The 22,699-nt window shown below is 48.8% G+C and overlaps 1 protein-coding gene across 1 annotated transcript; it reads right to left on the bottom strand.

Moving 5' to 3' along the window:
• Window positions 1-16,212: 16,212 nt before the first annotated feature.
• LOC146176891 (neprilysin-like) lies at window positions 16,213-17,511 on the bottom strand. The gene has a single exon (XM_084581418.1). The coding sequence runs from the start codon at window positions 17,509-17,511 to the stop codon at window positions 16,213-16,215; it is 1,299 nt and encodes a 432-aa protein (XP_084437544.1).
• Between the last annotated feature and the right edge of the window lie 5,188 nt (window positions 17,512-22,699).

Below are 22,699 nucleotides of genomic sequence, written 5' to 3'. Positions count from 1 at the left end.
CTTGGAGAAGGTTGCCATGGGATAGCTCCTGCTACACACGAGGTCTCAGACGCACTGTTCTGCTTAATTCTGCCTCCTTTTGCCGATCCGTTACGCTGGCTTCAGATTGCAGCACGTGGTTCTTGTTTTCGCTGCACTCTGCTTTGTTGTCTATTGAAGGAGTGGTGGCACACTTTAGTAAAAGTAATTTCTAGATGAATTAATTACTTTTGCTGAGAAATTACTACCAAAAAGTAATTCATTACATTACTAAATTACCAAACCGAGAAAGCAATTCATTACATTACAAATTACCGAAAAAAGTAATTAAATTACAGTAATTTCATTACTGTATTTAATTACTGCCAAGTCTGGTCATGGGGGTAATGTAATGCGACGGAAAATAACCGACTGTCAAGTTGTCATAACTGGCTAAATTCGAATAAGTTCAGCGTAGCGGGTGCGGTCGAAATCTAGATGGGCAGGTGGAGTTCGGAAGTTTCTACGGATAAGGTGGCGGTTGCCGACGCATGAACGGGTTTTTGTAGAAATATTGGAGGTACCTTAACACTAAAGTGGGCGTAGTCAGACTGATAACAGGCAGACAGAAGCACAGCATATTTATGGAAGTTGGTCATAGGCTCTAATATCGGCGAAGAGAAACGTGTTTGGAAACAGATTGTTCAGGTATATTTAAAGCCGTCAATCTGTTATTACCAAGAATCACCCATTGAAAAAATTTGGAGGACGCTGAAGCTTTGCCTTCAAGAGTGGAACGCGATAGCGGTATTGCACCTCGTCGAGAAAACTTTGGGGCATCCTCGCACCGGTACCTGCTCGGCCCGAAGGGGAGAAGCGGGTGAGCGAAGATAGTGATCTAAAGAAAGGAAAGATGCTTGATTCTACAACCCGTGAGGGTGCACGGCGAAACGTCAGGGGCGAGTGGCGCGCCACGTGTCGGGGCAGCGCCGTACATTGCGAGGAGGGGTTCTTCTGTGTTTGCCGCAAGATGGCTCTGCATGTGCGCAGAGCGCAGAAGAAATGTAGCGGAAACGTACTTCGCTACTCGTGTAACTGCGACTTCTGTAAGTAACATGCTCATAATAACCGATATACACCGCAGTATAACGTTCTACGGCACGTTTCTAAGGCAACACCGCATTCACTAGAAGCGCTTTTGTACCGCTTTCAAGCATCGAACTCGTGGCGCTGCCAAGGTACAGGTCACATACGGCGTGAGTGCCGCATTCCGCGATGCAGCTCTTGCCGTCGGTTCGGACACGAAGAGAGTCAGTGCACTCGCACATACGCAAGCGTCACCGGTCCCGGCAAAAGCGATGAAGCGTTCGAGCTGTACATGGATGAGGCGGACGCTGAGGAGACTTCGCAAGCAGGAAAAGGACCAGCGGACAAGGAAGTATTGCAGCCTAATCTTCAAGTCCTTGTGCCGCAGAAGCCTAGTGTTCATGCTAGCCCACCGAGCAAACCAATAGTTACCGACCAAGAGGATTCTGCGTTGGAAAACGCGACGAACGACGACGAATCGAACATCGAGGGCGCCGAAGCACCCGCAATGGACGTTACTCAGGGAGCAGCTGGCGTCGGTGCCGGTATACTTCCCGGAAAGCGGCCGCGTGACCAGAAAGATACCGAGAGTGAGCAACTGGACGGCAGTGGCAGCGGGGAGCCGCCACCAAAAACAACCGGGAGGAGACGGCCGGCCGTCAAATCGCGGCCGAACCCGAACGTCCCATCCGAGTCAAGGCAGGCGGTGAAACCGCCTCCATAATCCTTTGGCCTGTGTGGCCAGGTGGACTCAGTAAAGACGGTGCTGGCTGTGATCTGTACGGCGCCTGCAAAAGACTGGATTGGGGAACGCTGCATGGAGGCTTTATGCACTGTGAGTTTAGTTTTTTGTTACCCGCCACGAACTCTTATTAGCGGGGCTTTTGTTACTAAACATGGCGGTTAATCTCGATGTAACACTTCGTCTAGCATCTTTAAATGTCCGGGGTTTGGGAGCAAGAAGACGACAAAGTCAGCTGCGACGCCTAATTCTTGAAAATGACCTTGACCTAATCGCTATCCAAGAAACTAAGATTGAAAGCGAAGAGCTAACTGATCGTATGGCGTCGTCCTTTTCTTCTTTGTATGACGTATGCGTCTGCCATTCCGTCGGCGCGTCGGGTGGCTGCGTTTTATTTATTCGTAAAAGTTTAGGCATCAACGTTGCTTCCGTTGTGGCTTCCCAATGCGGTCGCCTTCTTGTTGTTGACTTTTCGTTTTCAAATTATAGTTATCGTGTTGTCTGTGTTTATGCTCCGAACGCGGTGAGCGAGCGCAGAACATTTTTCGAAAGTCTCGAAATGCATCTTAGGTGCGACAAGGTAGTAATATTGATAGGAGACTTCAACTGTGTTTGTTTCGCTCAGGACCGCGCAAAAAATTTGCCAGTGAGGGATAAGAGTGCTCAGCTGCTGCACTCTTTAATTAATGAGTGTAATCTCGAAGACGTTGGCTATTTGTTCTCTTACGACGCACACCCTCAATACACGCATTTTCAAAGGGATAGCCACGCCAGATTAGATCGCATTTATGTCTCTGTTGAACTGGCTTCATTGTGCACAGAGTATGACGTTAAGCCCGTAAGCTTCAGTGACCATTGCTTAGTAATTGGAACATTTGGCAGGAAACAGCGGAGGTCACGATTTAACTGGCACCTGTGGAAATTTAACGTGAAGCTTTTAGAGGACGACAGTTTTGTAAGAGAGACAACGAAAGAACTCGATAAATTACTTTCGACGCAGGCCGAAAGCTATATAGTTGAGTGGGAGGAGCTAAAGCAGAGAGTAAAGCTTTTAGCTATCAAAACTGCAAGCGCAATTCGATATGAGGAAAAAAGAAAAGAGAAAGAAATGCACGAGGAGCTTGAGTTTTTGCTTAGCATGGATAGCATCCAGCCGGGAAGATATGCAGAAGAAATAAAAGCCTTGAAACGACAACTTGAAAACATTGACACTGAAAAGTATAAGGCAGCAGTGATAAGAGCAAGGTCGGAAAAATTTTGGGCGGGGGAGACGCCAACTAAGCGAGCGCTGTCAGATGAGAAACGGCACGCGTATCAAAAGGAAATACGGCAAATTGACAACCGAGGTGCTGTAACTAGTGACCCTGCTACTATCAAAAATACCTTTATAGAACACTACAATGAATTGCTTGGCCGTAAACGCGAAGTCAAAAATGGCTTTCAGGAAGAATTTTTGCGCCAAATGCCAAAGCTCGATGAGGATGTTAAAACGCGTCTAGAACGACCCATAAGTTTGACAGAAATAGAAAGTGCGATAGACGACCTTCCAATGGGAAAGTCGCCAGGACCTGATGGGCTTGGCGCTGCTTTCTACAAAGCATTTAAAGATTACACAGCCCAGATTTTGCTTAAAGTGCTAGATGAGTCATACGAACGTAAGCAGGTCCCACCTTCGTTTTCTACCTCGCACATTGTTTTGATTCCGAAGTATGATGAGCCAGGAAAACGCCTGTTGGTGGGTTCTTATCGGCCGATAAGCCTCACCAACGTGGATTACAAAATATACATGAAAGTGCTGGCGAAAAGGCTTCAAAGCGTAATACCGAGTCTGGTTGGGCCACACCAGACGTGCGGCATTAAAGGTCGAAGCATCGCAACTAATGTGCACGTGGTACGAACTGTTTTGGAGTGTTGTGACGCGATTGGATCTCGAGTGGCAATGATACAGCTGGATCTCGCCAAAGCATTCGATCGCGTTTCGCACGATGCCTTGTTCGAAGTATTGACACACTCAAACATAGGGCGAGTGATTGAGGAAGGTGTTCGAATGGTGTATGCGAACTGCACGACACGGATAATTGTGAATGGAGAGCTCACTGACAGCATTCGTGTGCTGTCGTCAGTGAGGCAAGGCTGCCCCCTGTCACCCCTACTGTTCGCGGCCTACCTCGAGCCTCTCTGCCGGTCTATCATAAACAATGAACGTATAACTGGTTTTATGCTGCAGTCAGCACAGGTCAAAATGCTGGCATATGCAGATGACATCGCTGTATTCTGTTCAAGCAGAGAAAGCATTCAAGAAGTTACTGCCCTTGTTGAAAAATTCTGCCGACAGACAGGCTGTGAAGTAAATTGGGAAAAAAGTGCCGGTTTCTGGCATGGAGACTGGGATGTTACGCCTGAATACTTTTCTCGTTTGCAATGGTCAAAATTGCCGACCCAGTATTTAGGCGTACCGCTTGAATCGTACCAAGATCCCACCCCATTCTGGGCTGGCCAAGCAGAGAGAGCGAGAGAGAAAGCTGATTCATGGCAGGGCAAGCCGTTGTCAATGTTCTCACGCGCTTATGTGTGCAATGTTTTCCTTGTGGCAAAGATATGGTACGTAATGAATGTGCTTTCGGCGACGCGTGTTAGCATTCAAAAAATTCATCGTGTCTTTGCCGTTTTCATGTGGTCATCAACATGTGAAAAGTGCAGCAGAACCAACCTCTTTCTGCCTGTTAAGGCGGGGGGCTTGGGCCTTGTGCATCTCTTTTTGCGACAGGTTGTCTCGCGTTTTTTTTTCCTTCGTGATCAAAACGACAAATTCTTGAGGACGGTCATGCAAGTACGACTGTGTAAAATGCTTCCAGAATACGTTGTCTGTTCTGGTGAGAATATGAGTGGCGCTTTAAAAGGGTACATGCGCGAAGTTGTCTTGTCTTTCAGAATGTTGCATGCGCGTTTTTCAATGGAATACTTGAGCAAAGTGTGTAAGAAGAAGCTGTACAAAGATCTTCTGGATGTGATGATACCGTTGCCGATTTACCGTGCACCACACCGTGGAGGCCCCGGACAGGATGTCTTAAAGCGTGTGAAAAAGATGCCAGTTAGGCCTTCAGTTAAAACGTTCTTCTTTAAGCTACATTCCAACACATTACCTGTTAAAACCTGGTTACATGAAAGAGGCTTATTCGTTCCCTGGACAACAGACTGTCTCCTTTGCAAAAAACCAGAGACAATCGAGCACGTCTTTCTGGATTGCTGGGACCCAGTCTTTCACTGGGATGTTCTCCAGAGAACACTAAAGAAAGACCTTCCGTTAGATCCGTATGGCATACGGTTCCTTCCAGTCGAGAGTGAGGGTATTCCTTTGGATTTAGTCATGGTCCTGAGCCTCCACAGCCTGTGGAAAACAAGGATGCAGGTGCAACATGCAGATGTCAACACGCGTTCTGTACGCGAGAACTTTATCGAGAGTGTGCTGCTCCTTAGAGAAACGTATCGGGTGCTTTCTGATCCACCTGACTGGATCAGTGTGCTTGATGAACTGGCTGTCCTCAAAAAATTTTAAACCTTTCGTGACAGCCGAAGTCTGGTTGTTGCGAGTTTTACCATTATCGTGGATCTTTTTTGAATTGATGTGAACTCAAAACAGGCAATAAAGAAAAAAAAAAAAAAAAAAAACTCGTGGCTGAGTGGTAGCGTCTCCGTCTCACACTCCGGAGACCCTGGTTCGATTCCCACCCAGCCCATCTTGGAAGTTGCTTTTTATTTATGAAGTGCATGCCGGGATTTATCGCTCACGGCCAACGCCGCCGACGCCGACGACACCGGCTTTTCTGCGACACGAGCTCCTTAACGCTATCGTGTTAAAATTATACTTATTGCCCGCAATTGGTCCTTACCTACTGAAGCCTCGGTCCACGCGATGGCTTCATAGATGCTTAACTATTTTACTAAATACATTTACTAGAAGAATAGTATGTAATGGAAGCGTTTTTTCCTCTGAGCACGGACTAGATATTTACGCATTATGTGTGCTGAGAGAAACATTTGTTGAACTTGCTGCAAGAGACCGCGAGTCAACATGTGGAGGAACCACTAACTGCAACACTAAATACGCAGCCTCCTCTGCAGCGTTTCGTTACGCATCGCAAGAGTGTCCGAAGTATGGGGGCCGTTATTTGAACATATTGTTACGGAGCACAGTATATCGAGGGTGGGTGGTGGTGAAAACATTTATTATGATAATACATATAGGTATGTACACTAGGTGGGATGCCTAGACAGGCACTCCATTGGCGTTTGCTCACGGCCGGGCGCGCTGCGTTAAGACCCTTTGGGCCTCTAGGGTGCAGCAGCCGGACAGGGTCGCCTCCCAGTTCTCTCGGGTGGGGTTGGGGATAGGGGGCAAAGATGGGTTTTTCTGGCAGGCCCACACCATGTGGTAGATGTCAGACACCTCCCCACAGTGCGAGCACAGCCCGTCGAATTGCGGATCAAAATGTTTTAGAGTAGCCGGGCACAACATTGTATTCGTGAGCAGGCGCAGGAGCACCCGCTCGTTAGCCTTCCCCAGCCCTTTGCACGGGGTGGGAAGAGTTTGGTGCGTAGATCTGTAATATTCACATATTTCTTTAAATTTGTACACTGGGATGAAATCAAAATCCTGGTCCGCGTCGGGTCCCGTGGGAAATGCCCGGAGAGAAAGCGCGTGGGCGGCGGCGTCGGCTGCCTCATTCCCTTGGAGACCTTGGTGACCTGGAGCCCAAACGAGAGATCGGTACGCGGCATCCGAATCTCGACTGCAATTTTGGTATATGCGGTAAGCTAGAGGAGCAGTCCACCCTTGCTGAACGTTCCGACAAGCCCCTCGCGAGTCGGTTATGATGTATTTGGAGGAGGAGTCAGAGGCTGCGAGGGCGATGGCAACCTCTTCTGCGTGTGTTGGTGACTGGGCCTTGAACGTAAGGCCATCTACTGTTTTGCCCTTGTGGATGACCGCGGCTGTGTACCAACCCCTAGGGTTTGGGCCGGAGACATCCACATAGAAAACTCCTGGTTTGCTTCCATAATGGCGGTCCAAGGCTTCCGCCCGCGCCAGGCGCCGACCATTATGGTCCTCTTTGGACATGTTGGCGGGGAGAGGCCGCACATGGAGGGCGCGTCTCGATTTTTCGGGAATGCGACATCTCTCCTCTGTGAGTTGGGTGTGTTGGATGTGAAGTCGGGCAAGAAGACGGCCACCCGACTGTGTCTTTGTTAGACGCGTGTACTGATTGGTGAGGTGGGCCTCCCGAAGCTCCTTGAAAGTATTCACCACACCCAGCGCCATGAGATGGCTGGTAGAGGTGGAGGCCAGTCGGTCCAGTGCTCGTTTCATGATTTTACGGAGGACAACTTCGAGAGTATCCTCCTCCTGTTTCCGTAGGTGGAGGTAGGGAGTCGAATACAAGATTCGACTGGTCACGAATGCGTTCGCCAGCCGCAAGGCGTCCTTGCATCGTAACCCACCGCGCTTGTTGGAAACCCGGCGGACCATGCGGCCCACCTGGTCCGCCACCTGCCGGAGCTTGGCGAGTATTGTGTCGCATCGTCTCTGGTTGTGTATAAAGAGCCCAAGAACTCTGATTTCCTTAGATTCTTGAATGGGACCGCTTTGCAAGGTGAGATTGATTTCAGTCGAGCATGAGCGCGAGGGGTGCAGATAAATAAATTGATTCACAGGAAGGGAAAGGCGCAGTAACTGTCACACTTACTCTGTGGACACCCGAACCGCGCCGTAAGGGAAGGGAGGAAGGTGGGAATGAAAGTGGAAAGAGAGAAAGAGGAGCCGTAGTGGAGGGCTACGGAGTAATTTCGACCACCTGGGGATCTTTAACGTGCGCTGACATCGCACAGCACACGGACGCCACTTCGTTTCGCCTCCATCGAAACGCAGCCGCGGCGGTCGGGTTCGAACCCGGGAACTCCGGCACAGTAGTCGGGCGTCTTACCACTGCACCACCCCGGCGGGGCGGGCGCAGATGCACGAATTCAGATTTCTGCGGTGAGCATTGGAGACCACAGCCGCGGGCATAGCGGTCCACTATGCTAGCGCAGATGCACGAATTCAGATTTCTGCGGTGAGCATTGGAGACCACAGCCGCGGGCATAGCGGTCCACTATGCTAGCAGCCGTTTGCAGGCTTGTCTCCATGTCCCCCAGACGCCCTTGCGTGGTCCAGAGGGTGATGTCGTCGACGTACAGCGCGTGCTGCACACCTTCGACCTCACCCAACAGAGCAGGCAAGCGCATCATTGCAACGTTGAATAGCAGAGGGGACAGCACTGCGCCTTGCGGAGTGCCCCTCGTGCCGAGCAAAAAAGGTCCGTGTTCTCGATCCTGTATTCGGATATAAGACAGTCTGTCTGTGAGAAATTGTTTGATGTAGTTGAAAGTGTTCGTACCGCAGTGCGTTTGACTCAAGTGCGTGAGTATGACCTCGTGTGTTACAATGTCGAATGCCCCTTTGAGATCCAGGGCGAGGACGATTTTGTCGTTTCTTGTGCATTTGATGGGGTTCAGTATTTCGCGGTCGAGTTGAAGCAGGACATCCTGTGAGGATCTGTGTGGGCAAAATCCGAACATGGTGTCCGCGAAAGTGTTGTGTTGTTCAAGGTACTCAGACAGCCGATCCCGCACCATCGTCTCCATCAATTTGCCCACACACGAGGTGAGAGAGATGGGTCGGAGGTTGTCCGTGTCGACTGGTTTCCCAGCTTTGGGAATAAAGGTGACGAGAGCCGTCTTCCATTCAATGGGAAGGGGGGTTTCCCTGTCCAGATTGCATTGATATAGTCAAGAAGGCACTGGTGCGCCGTGTCAGGGAGGTTCGCCAGAAGTTTAACGGTGACCTTGTCCCTGCCTGGCGCAGTGTCCTTCGACGACGTGCTGATGTGAAGTAGTGAAGAAGACGACGCTCAAGCCTAGCTAACTTCGTTCTGTGGTGTGCGGTGTGTGGTGTGCGTCTAAGAGTGAACTAGCGTTTACCGCTGTGTTCTTAACATTTGGTGGAGGATTGCTGGAAGTACTTAAGTCGCCAAACCTGGATCTCCGTAGTGGTCGCCAGATTGGTACAATCACTATGCAATCCGACGCGACACCTTCTTCAGCGGCACCATCAGCTCCCACCGTCGTCATGACGCAGCCTCGCGATCCAGGCACCTTTTGCGGCACCGACCACATCGACGTAGAAGACTGGCTAGCCATGTACGAGCGGGTCAGCAAGCACAACCGTTGGGACGCGACCCTCATGCTCGCCAACGTAATCTTCTATCTGGCAGGTACGGCGCGTGTCTGGTTCGAGACGCATGAAGACGATATCACATCGTGGGAGATGTGCAAGGAGAAACTTCGAGACCTATTTGGCAAGCCGATCGGACGCAAGCTTGGCGCACAAAAAGACCTCGCATCCCGTGCCCAGTCTTCGACGGAATCGTACTTGTCTTATATCCAAGACATTCTAGCACTATGCCGAAAGGTGGACAGCGCCATGTCCGAAATAGACAAGGTGGGCCACATATTAAAGGGAATTGCAGACGATGTTTATAATCTGCTGCTTTGCAAAGATTGTCCAACGGTCGACTCAGTTATCCAAGTTTGCCGCCAGTTTGAACAAGCAAAACACCGCCGTATTACTCACCGCTTCGAACGCTTGCCAAACACAGCTGCTACGTCCTCGTGCGAAGATAGTCCAACCTTACAGCAGCCATCTCATCCCTCCAACTTGACCAGGATTGTTCGTCGAGAGATAGAGGCTATGACACCCTTTGCGCTCGCTCCTCAACCAGCGGATGCTCATCATCATCATCATCATCAGCCTGATTATACCCACTGCAGGGCGAAGGCCTCTCCCATATCTCTCCACTTAACCCGGTTCTGTGCTAGCTGCATCCACTTGACCCCTGCGAACTTCTTAATCTCATCCGCCCACCTAACTTTCTGCCGCCCCCTGCTACGCTTTCCTTCCCTTGGAATCCAGTTTGTTACCCTCAGCGACCATCGGTTATCCTCTCTTCGCACTACATGTCCTGCCCATGTCCATTTCTTCTTCTTAATTTCCACTAGAATGTCGTTAACTTGAGTTATTTCTCTGACCCACTCTGCACGCTTTCTATCTCTTAATGTTACCCCTACCATTTTTCGTTCCATAGCCCTCTGGGTTGTCCTCAACTTAAGTAGAACTCTCTTGGTTAGCCTCCACGTTTCAGCCCCATAGGTGAGTGCAGGCAAGATGCAACTGTTGTATACTTTCCTCTTGAGCGATACCGGTAAGCTGCTAGTCATAATCTGCGAGTGCTTGCCAAATGCGCTCCATCCCAATCTTATTCTTCTTGTTATTTCCTTTTCATGGTCCGGATCTGCGGTTACTACCTGTCCTAAGTAGATATATTCGCCTACTACTTCCAGTATTTCGCTACCTAATGTAAACTCCTGTTCCTTCCCGAGGCTGTTGAACATTACCTTAGTCTTCTGCATATTGATTTTCAAGCCTACCTTTCTACTTTTCCTGTCTAGGTCATCAATCATTATTTGCAGTTCATCTCCCGAGTTGCTTAGCAAGGCAATGTCATCAGCAAATCGCAGATTACTGAGGTATTCTCCATCTAGCCTTATCCCTAACTGCTCCCATTCCAAGTCTCTGAATACTTCCTCTAAACAAGCTGTGAATAGTACTGGGGAGATTGTGTCTCCTTGCCTAACACCTTTCTTTATGGGAATTTTGTTACTTTCTTTATGCTACTATATAGCGGCTATAGTAGCGGATGCTACTATAGCCTTAATCCAATCTGTCGTTCGCCAGGAGTTCGCAAATGTGGGCCTCAACGCGAACGTGGGCTTCAACTCCGGCCAACCTTCCGCACAGCCCTCGCTCCAACCTAATGTTGCAGTCGTAGCTGCTGCGGCTCCTACCACGCCCTTTCAGACGCGGTATCGCTACCGCTACCGCAACCCGGACTAATGGCGAACCTCGGATGACCGACCAATCTGCTTCCACTGCTCACGTGTCGGCCACATTTCCCGCCATTGCCGCAGCCGTTGGGTTCCGCCACCTCGACCTCGCTACTATTCTGATCGCAGCGCCGAATATGTTCCACACCCAACCTATGTCCGTGATACGCGCATTCGTGACTTTAACTCGCCAGCCCCGCGCATGCCCAGCCGCTCGCCGTCTCCTCAGACCTGGAGGTCCCGCTCGCCCCAATCTCGTCGTTCCACATCTCCCCACTTCTCCGGCTCTCATCCGGAAAACTAACCAATGCAGCTCCCGGAGGTGACGCTGCATTGACGACCCGGCCCGAAAATCCTCTGCTGACCCTCGCTCATCGCCGCAACCTTCTAGACATCTATGTGGATGATGCCCCTGTTACTGCCCTCATCGACACTGGTGGCCAAATTTCAGTCCTCAGCTCATCCTTTCGCCGCCGTCTCAAAAAGGTTGTCACACCCGCCGCTTCATCCGCCGTTCGTGTTGCCGATGGAAGCGTCGCTGCCGTCGTGGGACTGTGCACTGCGCGCGTGAGTATTTCCGGTCGCACTACCCCTGTCCTCTTCACTGTTATCGACCGCTGCCCCAACGACGTGATCCTCGGCATCGACTTTTTAACGACCCATTCTGCCCTGATCGATTGTTCAACTGGTCTTCTTCGCTTAGACCTGCCCTACTGCTCCGAAAACACCGATGCCAAGCCCCGCCTCCGATCCGCCGAATTTGTTCGCCTACCACCCGAAGCTATTTATGTCCCGCTGGCCCCGATCCCCGCAGTTCCTGACGGCACATACGTCACTTGCCCAATTACCGATGTTGTTCTCCGTCACAACGTCATACTTCCCCATACCGTCGTGACTGTCACTGCTAACAGCACCTATCTTCCCGTACTGAACTTCAGCCGTTTGACTCAAGTTTTATCCCATGGTATCGCACTCGCTGATTTTTTTCCTTTGGCGGACTGCGAAGTTGCGGCTCTAACCCCTCAGTATCTGTCGGAGCAGCATATATCGGCTTCTTCTCATTCGAACCTCTTTTCAGGCATGATAGCCGCGGATCTGCCAGATGACCAAGCCAAAGCTCTCTCCGACCTTTTGCTGTCGTACAGCGATATATTTGATTTCGGTGACCGACCATTGGGCCAAACATCCGCTGTGACACATCGAATCAATACGGGTGACGCCAACCCCATCCACAGACGGCCTTATCGTGTTTCCCTTACTGAGCGCATGTTATACAAAAAGAAGTGGACAAGATGCTGGCGCAAAATATTATTGAGCCTTCCTGCAGTCCCTGGGCGTCTCCTGTCGTATTGGTCAAAAAGAAAGACCAAAGTTGGAGATTTTGCGTCGACTATCGCCACCTTAATCAAATAACAAAGAAGGATGTTTACCCTCTTCCGCGAATTGATGACGCGCTTGACTGCTTTCATGGTGCCAGCTATTTTTCTTCTATCGACATGCGTTCAGGCTACTGGCAAATTGCTGTCGACGAACGGGATCGCGAGAAAACCGCATTTGTCACCCCCGACGGACTCTATCAATTCAAGGTGATGCCATTTGGACTCTGTAACGCTCCTGCAACATTCGAGCGCATGATGGACTCACTCCTCCGTGGCTTTAAATGGACAACATGTTTATGCTACCTGGATGACGTCGTCGTTTTCTCTTCCACGTTCGCAACCCACCTTGACCGCCTTTCTACGGTCCTGGACGTTTTTCGCCGCGCCGGTCTTCAATTGAACGCCAAAAAATGCAGCTTCGGCCGGCGCCAAATCAAAGTCTTGGGTCATTTGGTTGACGCAAATGGTGTGCAGCCCGACCCTGACAAAGTTCGAGCCGTGCGCGACTTCCCTACCCCACGTAGCTCAAGTGACGTGCGAAGCTTCCTTGGCCTTTGTTCTTACTTCCGCCGCTTCATTCGGAACTTCGCAGACATCGCTCGCCCACTTACCTCTCTTCTGCAAAAAAACGTACCTTTCACATGGGGTTCTGACCAAGCCTATGCCTTCACGACACTTATTTCCGCCCTCACCACCCCACCTGTTCTGGCGCACTTCGATCCTTCTGCACCTACCGAACTGCGCACCGACGCTAGCGGACATGGTATTGGTGCTATCCTTGCCCAGTCCCAGCATGGCTCCTACCGCGTCATTGCTTATGCTAGCCGCCTGCTTTCGTCCTCTGAGCGCTATTATTCAATCACAGAGTGGGAATGCCTTGGGCGCTGACCAAATTCCGCCCTTACTTGTTTGGGCGGTCCTTCTGTGTAGTGACTGATCATCATGCTTTGTGTTGGCTGTCCTCACTTAAGGACCCCACTGGCCGTTTAGGTCGCTGGGCCTTACGAATACAAGAGTATGAATTTGCTGTGGTGTACAAGACCGGCCACTTATACCAAGACGCTGACTGCTTGTCCCGCCATCCCGTAGATCCTCCTGATTTGTCCGACCATACTGCTGACGACTATGTTTTGTCCATCTCGGACTTTATCAATATCGGCTCCGAACAGCGTCGTGATCCTGCCCTGCAACCAATTATTGACCAGCTGCGCAACATCCCCGATTCTTCCGCCAGCATGTTTGTACTCCGTAACGAGATATTATACAGACGCAATATGCGTCCAGATGGCGCGGACCTTTTACTGGTCGTTCCGGCTCATCTGCGCTCTAGTGTCCTCGCCCAACTTCACGACGTTCCTACAGCAGGACACTTGGGAGTCACACGCACTTAGTGTGCGACGCAGATTTTTCTGGCCTGGTCTCTACCGTTCTGTCCGTCACTACGTCGCCGCTTGTGAGCTGTGTAAGCGCCGTAAGATACCCTCGCTTCAACCTAGTGGGCCCTTGCAACCAATTCCAGTGCCGACACAGCCGTTTTCTCGTGTGGGCCTCGATCTTCTTGGGCCTTTTCCGACATCGACTTTTGCAAACAAGTGGATTGCTGTGGCGACTGATTATACCACCCGATATGCTGTAACCAGGGCTATCCCTACCAGCTGCGCCTCCGACGTTGCCGACTTTCTTCTGCATGATGTCATCTTGATTCATGGCGCTCCACGTCAACTGCTCACAGATCGTGGCCGCTGTTTCCTCTCTCAAGTGGTTCATGACCTTCTCCGCTCATGCGCTACTCGTCACCAGTTCACCACGGCCTACCATCCGCAAACGAATGGTCTTACTGAGCGCCTCAATCGCACTCTGACCAACATGCTGTCTATGTATGTGTCCGATCACCATCGTGACTGGGATGTCTCCTTACCTTTCGTCACGTTCGCCTATAACTCCTCACGCCATGACACCACCGGATACTCTCCCTTTTACCTACTCTTCGGCCGTGATCCTTTACTCCCATTCGACACCTTGCTGCCTCTTGACGACTCTTCCTGCAGCTACGCTTCGGATGCCATCGCCCGCGCTGATGCTGCCCGCCACATAGCTCGAGAGCGTCTTGGAGCGTCTCAGCGCTCTCAAAAACGTCGTTACGACCTTCATCACCGAGACGTTCACTACTCTCCTGGTTCCCTCGTACTTCTTTGGCACCCGGCTCGCCGTGTCGGTATGTGTGAAAAACTTTTGCCTCGTTACGTGGGCCCCTACTCCGTCTTGCGGCAAGTCACCGATGTGAAGGTTGAAGGTTTATTTCCGCAACTGGTGTTGCGAGGACAGCCAGGGAAAAAGCTGTATAAACAGCTTGAGAGGTCCTGGCTTCCTCTTACAGAGCAGCATTGACGGCGGCGGAGTACAATACATCAAACAAGATGTGAGGAAAAAAAAAATCATCGTCGGCACAAAGAAAGAGACGTACTTTTAGTACGCAGTGCATTGTACTTGTACAGTACAATACTACATGAACATTTGGGGCAATTCTTTCAAAGAAATATTGATTAAATCTATATTTTCGGAGCAGTACAACTGGTTCAGAAGGGTCGGTAAGGTATGCTGCAACATTTGTTTGCCATAGTTTGTGCGGCATTTCTTAACATGCCAAGGTTCTGCTGCGCGGGTATCATACACAGTTCTGCTTTGCTCTAACCCAGCAAGTGTAAGTAAGAAGTCATCCTTTTTCATTATGGCGAGTTTATATTTATAGCACAGCCTATAGTGATACATGGACTTCATTTGTATAACGTTGTGTTGATGGAAAAGGCTTGCAGTGTGGAAGAAATACGGCACTTTACATGCAATGCGTATAATGCGCTTTTGTAAGACAGTGAGTTTGTTAATATTTTCAGCTGTTGTTGTTGCCCACACCATACATGAGATCTCCCCTTTACAGCCCAAGAATCCTTCCACAGCCCCTCATCCAGAACTCGTGCATGTCGCCCGTCTAAAACCATATCATTCGAGTTCACCTGTGTAGGACGCACCGGGACGGCCGCTTCTTCGGCGCGGGGAAAACTGTTACGGAGCACAGTATATCGAGACGACGACGACGTGCTGATGTGAAGTAGTGAAGAAGACGACGCTCAAGCCTAGCTAACTTCGTTCTGTGGTGTGCGGTGTGTGGTGTGCGTCTAAGAGTGAACTAGCGTTTACCGCTGTGTTCTTTCCTTAACAATATGAAGACGGCAGGATCATCAAGTAAATAGCACCAAATCCTGAAGACAGCGCACAAGCACAGATTGATAAGCCGTACAATATAGAAGACTTAACACTGTTCCACTGAAGATTTCTTCACACGTTTTATGCAAGAAAAAACTGGCAGCAATGAAGCGCATGCCTAGAGTAGTAACTATTGTGGTTTTCTTGTCACAGTACGGAATGGTAAATGCAGCATAAAAACAGGAAACAACGTGTGCTACAAGTAACCACGATAGGGGTTATACACAAACGGCTATAATGACCCATGCACGCCAGCTCGTTTTATACAGTAACCAGTGACAGCGTAGTAGTTTAGGCACACTTAATAAATAAAAGGTCACAATATATGAAGAACGAAACAAGTGTGTAAGACTCCCATGAAAGAACGTGCTCAATAGTCAGGCATGCATCATAAGCCACGCGATCGTCACCAGAAAGTGTCTTCGTCTTACGCCAAACTCTCGCTTTGCAAAATAGTTTCGCGTTATCAAGCACGTAAGCAAAACATACCGCATAAATACATATTCGCTTCTACGGAAGACAAGCATATAGGAAAGACTGTGCCTAAAATACCAGTATCAACTACGCGAACATCCGCGAAAGCATTTTGCAGAAGGACCAAATATAAAAAAGAGAAAAACAATGTTGCATAAATGTTCAAAGCGAAGCGGTACATTAAAGGTGCCAATGCGACAATGCTGACACGCATTCTCTTGGCTTGTAGCATACAAACACGCACCTTAATTGAATCGGCAAGCTTAAGCCTGATTCGCCTGAAGAACCAATAACATAAAAATACGAAATCTTTTACAGTGGATTGCTTCCAAATTATGCAAAGAACGAACACTGTCTTCCTGGATTCATCTTGGCTCCTTTTGAACAGCTGTACGCTCGCGCGAACGCTTCAGAATTCCGCACGATCTTGTTGCAGTCTGCCGTTATGGCGCTCTCGTAACCGGGACGGGAGCACGTCAGGAAGCAGAGCGTCATAAAAAAGACTTTGTCCTCTGGCAGAGTTTCGTCAAGATCCAGGTGCTCGTCCTGTCCTTGGCGGTGCGACTCCCTGAAGGCAGCATAAGCTATTTCCACGGCGGGAACCTCTGGAAAGATGCTCTCGTGTTTCCTGTAGTGCTGACACTCGGTCCTCGCGTTAAATTCTCGCAAGGCAGCAGCGGACATGAATGCTTCTTCTTTCGCTGTCCTGTTGTATATCCACTTGATGCCTGTGTTGTCTATAGCTTTGACAATTTGCATGGCCGTTAAGAAAAGGAGGCCGCCGTACAGCATCGCGTTGGTACCATTGCTATAAAACGCTGGTGGGTAGACAGCGCCTATTGCCAACTCAACGGCGTTAGTGAAGACATCGTAGTCGGCATAGTAGGCATAGTTGTTAGCCGGCAGCATCAAAGCCTCCTCGTACTCTAGCGTTGTGTTTATTCTGGCTAAGGCCATGCGCGCATTCACCCAGAACTGCGCGAAGGAGGGTTCTTTCTCAGGAAAGTGAGCGAAAAGCCTTTGCAACTCGCTGTCACTGAGAAGCGACTCTGGAGGCCAAAGAGCCAACATCAGGGAGGACAGTTTATGAAATGCGCGTAGCTTGACCTCTTCTTCCATCCAACTTGAGCTGTTGACCTTGTCAATGGCCGATGAGATAAGGCTACTGAACCCTTTGTCAATGATCTCTCTGTCTCGTGCCGAAAATCGGGTGGAATAGGCCAGTGTGGTTATGAGGACCTTAAATGAACTTTCCACGTGAAAAGCGCAGAACACTGGAAGGTACAGTGCAGCTTTCTGCTTGCTGCCTGTGTATCCTACGAGTAAGGGGTAGTCAGCAATGAGAGCAAAGTGCTGCACAACCATCCACGATATATGTATGTTAAGCTGCTGCCGGCTGTACTTTGTCATGAGCTTGCCTATGGCATCGAGAAGAGAGACGTCACTGACAAGAATCATATCAACGGCAGTCAGTGGAGGTGTAAGCTGCGTACCATACTGGAAATCACTGACCCACTCGGCGGCGGACGCGTTGGGTACGTGCGAACCGATCTCGTTGAAGGAGAACGCTGCAGGCCCTTTGCCTGAAGCCTTGTACACGGCATTCAGGGTACTTATTACGTCTGCTTCCATGGTGCGAATTTCGTTGACCATCTGTTCGTTCACCGCTGGTCGAGCGGCACTGTCCGGGTACAGTAGGGCAAGGAACTGTTTCCAGTAACCGAGATAGTATGGAGAGACCGACCGGTGATGATGCCACAAAATGGGTAGGGCCATGCCTTGCCTGACAAATAATCGCTGCCTACCAGATGACATTGGTTGCTGCCTGTTCACCGTGATCCAGAATGGCCACTGCCATTGGTAACTAAGGCCCACGAGCAAGCCAAGTGGTGGCTGTAGTGGCGTGGGTGGTTCAGGCCAGGCTAACCCACTGCTGTTCAAGATACTATGGATCAAGACTAGCTGCGAATCGTTGTGAGGGTAGCTATACCGGCACATTTTGTACATGGTTAATGGCTTGCTTCCGGCCGAGAACTTGAGTGCACCCTTCTCCAAGGTGTCGGGGAAGCGATCGTACCACGAGTACCGGAGGTCGTCCAAGGCAGAGGATGTTCTGTCACGATGCTCTTTCAAAGGCTCCCAAGCAGAGCAGACAAATGCCTGGAAGTCTTCGCAGGGATCCAATGACCAGTTGATGCGTTTCGTGAGAAGCGTCGCATGGTGGTAGCAGTCCGCAGTGCTGCAGAATCTGTTGAATTTCGATGGAAGGTTGCGTACAAACACGAAGAAATATGCGAAGCAGAAGAAGGCGCACACTCCTAAGCCCGCGACAGCGATGGCGACTTTGCTTCTGTTGTGTATTCGCTTTTTCGGCATGGCGTTGGTTACCGGTGATGACGCTTTTGCCTGAGGAAAAACATTTACGGTACCACTGTTAGATGTGGAATTCATAGACAATGAAAATATTGGGCGGTAAGAGGTCTACCCTCGTGAGCGAAACAGCGTGCATATGAACATCTTTCCTAATGCGGTAGGTGCGCGTTTTTGGAAATTGTGTTTTATATAGTAGAAACTTTGGCAATGAACCAAAAACCACCGTGGCAGCGAATTGTAAAGAAATGATGATCATTGAAATATTTCTTTTGTATCAAAGCGTGGCAGCAGTACGTAAGTCGGCGTGGTGGACCGATTGGGTTTTGTGCTCTCTGCCTGCTTCAGCGTAAACATTGTCTATCCATTGTTTCAATGCGCTATTCTGAATTTCAAGTTCAGGCAGAGTTACTTTCTATCCGACACAGTGCATAGCTGGCATTTAAATTTCCTACTGCTTTCAAGAGGTATAAAAGTATGCGCCGAAGTAAATGCTCACCTCCGCAAATCGAAAGCTGAAACTGTCCAATTATTGGCTTTTATGCACCGTAAGTAAACTACCGACTACAATGAAAGTAGCAATTGAGTGTTTCATAAAAATTGAGTTTATCTCCCTAAATGGTTAACTTGAGTTGCTGCAAAAGTCGGCGTAGGAATGCCTTCGTCTGTCGATTTCTTGGATACGCGGTACCACGGTGCCTGAAAATAGTAACGAAATAGTAAATCCCAATAGTTGCGGAGCTGGGCTCGAATATTGCTATACCGGGCATCATAATCGTCTAGGAGATTTTCAATGATTCAACTTTTATTTTAAAACCAACCAGAAGTACATTTGCGCAGTCTGTTAAGATGGGCTTTAGAGCAAGCCGTGCATTTTTACGTGATAGAACTTGATAAAGAAATGACTAATAAAATACGACAATTTTGTTTTATTTAAGCGGCAGTGCTGCGACATCAGACTCTCAACATCTCGGGAGCCCCATTCAGTGGCCTCATAACTGTCGAACGTCAAATACACCAGTTTGAAAGAATGGCCTTTCAGTTGGCTTTCCATGCAGCATTTCCTATTCATAAAATGGCGCCTATTGCAATTCCTTAGAAACAAATGCAGACATAGTTTGTGCATTTGGTGGTGTTGGCGAAGTTAGCTTTGTTTAGGCGACAAAACCACTCCTAACGGCAGCGTTGCATATTTATGCCATGCTGGAAAGACAAAGCAACAAGCTATAAAATACCCATTTTTACACAATCGATATTTCAAAGTCACTGCAAAAAAGCTGCTATGCATTGAACATATGATTTTAAGGGTTTGAATTAGCGCAGATTTTAAACGATAATGGAAGAAACTACCGAGGAAAAACTCCATCAACCAGTTAGCCTAAGAGTGAAACCAGTGTTCATATTCTTGCTGTAGAAGAGATATTGTGTTTCAGTCGAAAATATTACCCTAGTATTGGAGCACTAGACGAGAATTTCAGAAATATTATAAGAAAACGCTGTGAAAATGGGCGCTAGGATAGTTAGACTGGATTCAAGAAAACTATTGCAGAAGACGAAAGATTTGATTGAGCAACAACAAAACATTGAAAACCTCCTACCAACAGACAGGATAAAGGTAAACTAGCTATCAAATAATCAATAAACGTAAAATGTTTAAATAAGGAAGTATAATGTGGAAATAATTTAGTACGCTTCCAGTAATAGCTGTAGCGTAAATGCGATCAAGAACTAGACATGGGTGCAAATTAGACGAATGCGTTGTAAGTACAAGGCTGTCAATGCCATTATCTATAAGGATAAGCTAGTGAAGGTAGCCGAAGTATTCTACACTCATATACACAACTTCGGAAGTGCTCATGAGTCGCAGAAGTAAATGTGAGAGCAGCAGTAGTGCAGAGCGATCAGATGTTCCTGCAGTAACCTAGAATCCTTAGAAGCAATGGAAACAAAAAGCTGGGAGAATCAGGCAACTGAAGTTTTGTAGAAATACGGTAGAGAAATCGCTATAGAAGAACTGCCCAATGTATGCACGTAATGTCTCAGCAAAGATCCGGAATCATAGAACGCTAATATGATGTAATCGAGTAGAAAGGGGATGCCAAGGACTTGAAAATTTACAGACCGACAAGCTTACCCTTTGGTACGTACAAGGTACTTAGTAAAGTGTATAATCCTTGTTAAAATCCGAAAAGGCTTTCCTATTGCTACTCTACACCGGGACATATCCGCATACAGGACGATAAAAAACTGGCCGGAATATAATCAACATCTATGCACAGCTTTTGTATATGGCGAGAAAGCATCTCACGCAGTTGAAACCACAGCGGCGATGCGAGCATTGCAATGTCAAGGTCCAGTTGAGCCGCATATGAAAATATTTGGTGCTATTTATGGAGGCTGAACAGCTGTACTGGTCCTCCACAAGGAAATAAGTCCCACAAGGAAGCGTATTAGTACTGTTAGGCAAGCGGACACGATCTCTCCAGTGGCATTTCCATGCTTGCAATGGCCAAATATGTCATGACATTATTGTGCAGAAGATAACACCTTGCCTCATATAGTACAGATCGAGCACTACAACATCAAAGCAAAGAGGCTTTACAATTTTAATTTCCCATTGAAAATCACAACAAAAACAACTGAGGCGTTATCTAGTTACTACTTTCGGTGTAGTACCCCACGTGACTACATGTCAGCAAAATATCGCTGATTTTCGCAAGTAGGCATCTAGCACAAGCCAGATAAATAGGAGAGAGGCATTCGTCCTGACGTGGGTGCAGATAGGCTGGTAACGATGATTATGGTTTCCAACTGCACTGTTGATTAAGAACATTGTTGGTGGCCATGAATTTTGCCATATCTTATTTCACTTTAAAATGAAAATAAGATATTGACTAGTCAATTGTAGGTAATATTTCGTCTAATCATCTATCTTGTATTTACTATTCTGTAAAAGCCACTTGCGCAGACCCTAAGACATATCACGTCAGAAGGGAAGATGTTTGGGCGTGTTGGTTAGTGAACAAAGTCTTCTTGTTCCCTGGTTTCACTTGCCGCCAATAATGAGGTAGCGTTCGCCCTGTCCCCTCCTCGTCCTTTGTAGTTTTTTGCGCTTTGCTTTGTTGACATATCACTTGCAGTTTTAAAAATAATTTTTAAAACAGAAGTTTATAAGAAATTGTCGAGCAGGTTGTTTTTTAAAAAGAAAAATTCTTAATCCTGTGTGAACTTCAACAACAAAAATCTGCCCTGTAGATAAATTAATTTAGTTTCACGCAGTTCTTATAGGTGCTGGGGGAAATTATGAGCACCTGCTTTGGATTTTCATGGGGAGACGCGGTCGCTTGGCAGTGATGAGGTTTAGGTAGGAAGTTTGACAGCGGTGCCCTAATGTAAATACCGTCAAGTATGCTTTTGTGCTCATTTCTGTATTTCAGAATTTAGTAATAATAATTGGTTCACAGGAAGGGAAAGGCGCAGTATCGGTCACACTTGCTCTGTGGACACCTGAACCGCTCCGTAAGAGAAGGAATGAAGGTGGAAGTGAAAGTGGAAAGAGAGAAAGGAGAGCCGTAGTGGAGGGCTACGGAGTAATTTTGATCACCTGGGGATCTTTAACGTGCGCTGACATCGCACAGCATACGGAGGCCTCTTCATTTCGTCTCCGTCGAAACGCAGCCGCTGCGGTCGGATCGAACCCGAGTACACCGGCACAATAGTCGGGCGTTTTACTACTGCACCACCCGGTGGAGCGCGCCTGCGTTTCGATGGTTACGGGTGGGGAGGTGGTGAAGGGTGGCTGTTCCTGGTCCTACGGGGCTGGGACGGTGGATCAGCGTTGATTGTGGCGGGGGCTGGCGAGCCACTGAATGCTTATCTGTTGTAGGCCGTCATTGCACCCGCACCTCTTCGGTGGTGGTCGACCGCTGTTGCGGCGCGCGTCTTTCTCTCCCTCTTCTTTTTCTTTCTCTCTACTTTCCCTGTTTTGTTCTCACAAGGCAGCGGAGTGCCCCGCCGGGGTGGTGCAGTGGTAAGACGCCCGACTACTGTGCCGGGGTACCCGGGTTTGAACCCGACCTCGGCGGCAGCGTTTCGATGGAGGCTAAACGAAGAGGCGTCCGTGTGCTGTGCGATGTCAGCGCACGTTAAAGATCCCCAGGTGGTCGAAATTACTCCGTAACCCTCCACTACGGCTCTTCTTTCTCTTTCCGCTTTCACTCCCACCTTCCTTCCTTCCCTTACGGCGCGGTTGAGGTGTCCACAGAAAACAAGTGAGCCAGTTAGCGCGCCTTTCCCTTCCTACAAATCAATCAGTTCTTTTAAGGCAGCGGAGTCGGCTCAGCTACAGAGCCAGTAGAAGGCCCGCGCATTTTCTTTTCCTTCTTCCTACCACGGCCGCTCGATGGAAGCGCACTGGGTGCGCTTCCATCGAGCGGCCGTGTTCCTACAA

The sequence above is a fragment of the Amblyomma maculatum genome, chromosome 10 (genome assembly GCF_055883805.1).
Source record: "Amblyomma maculatum isolate TAMU_Amacu chromosome 10, ASM5588380v1, whole genome shotgun sequence".
Lineage (NCBI taxonomy): Eukaryota > Metazoa > Arthropoda > Arachnida > Ixodida > Ixodidae > Amblyomma > Amblyomma maculatum.
This window is presented reverse-complemented; position numbering and strand designations above follow the sequence as displayed.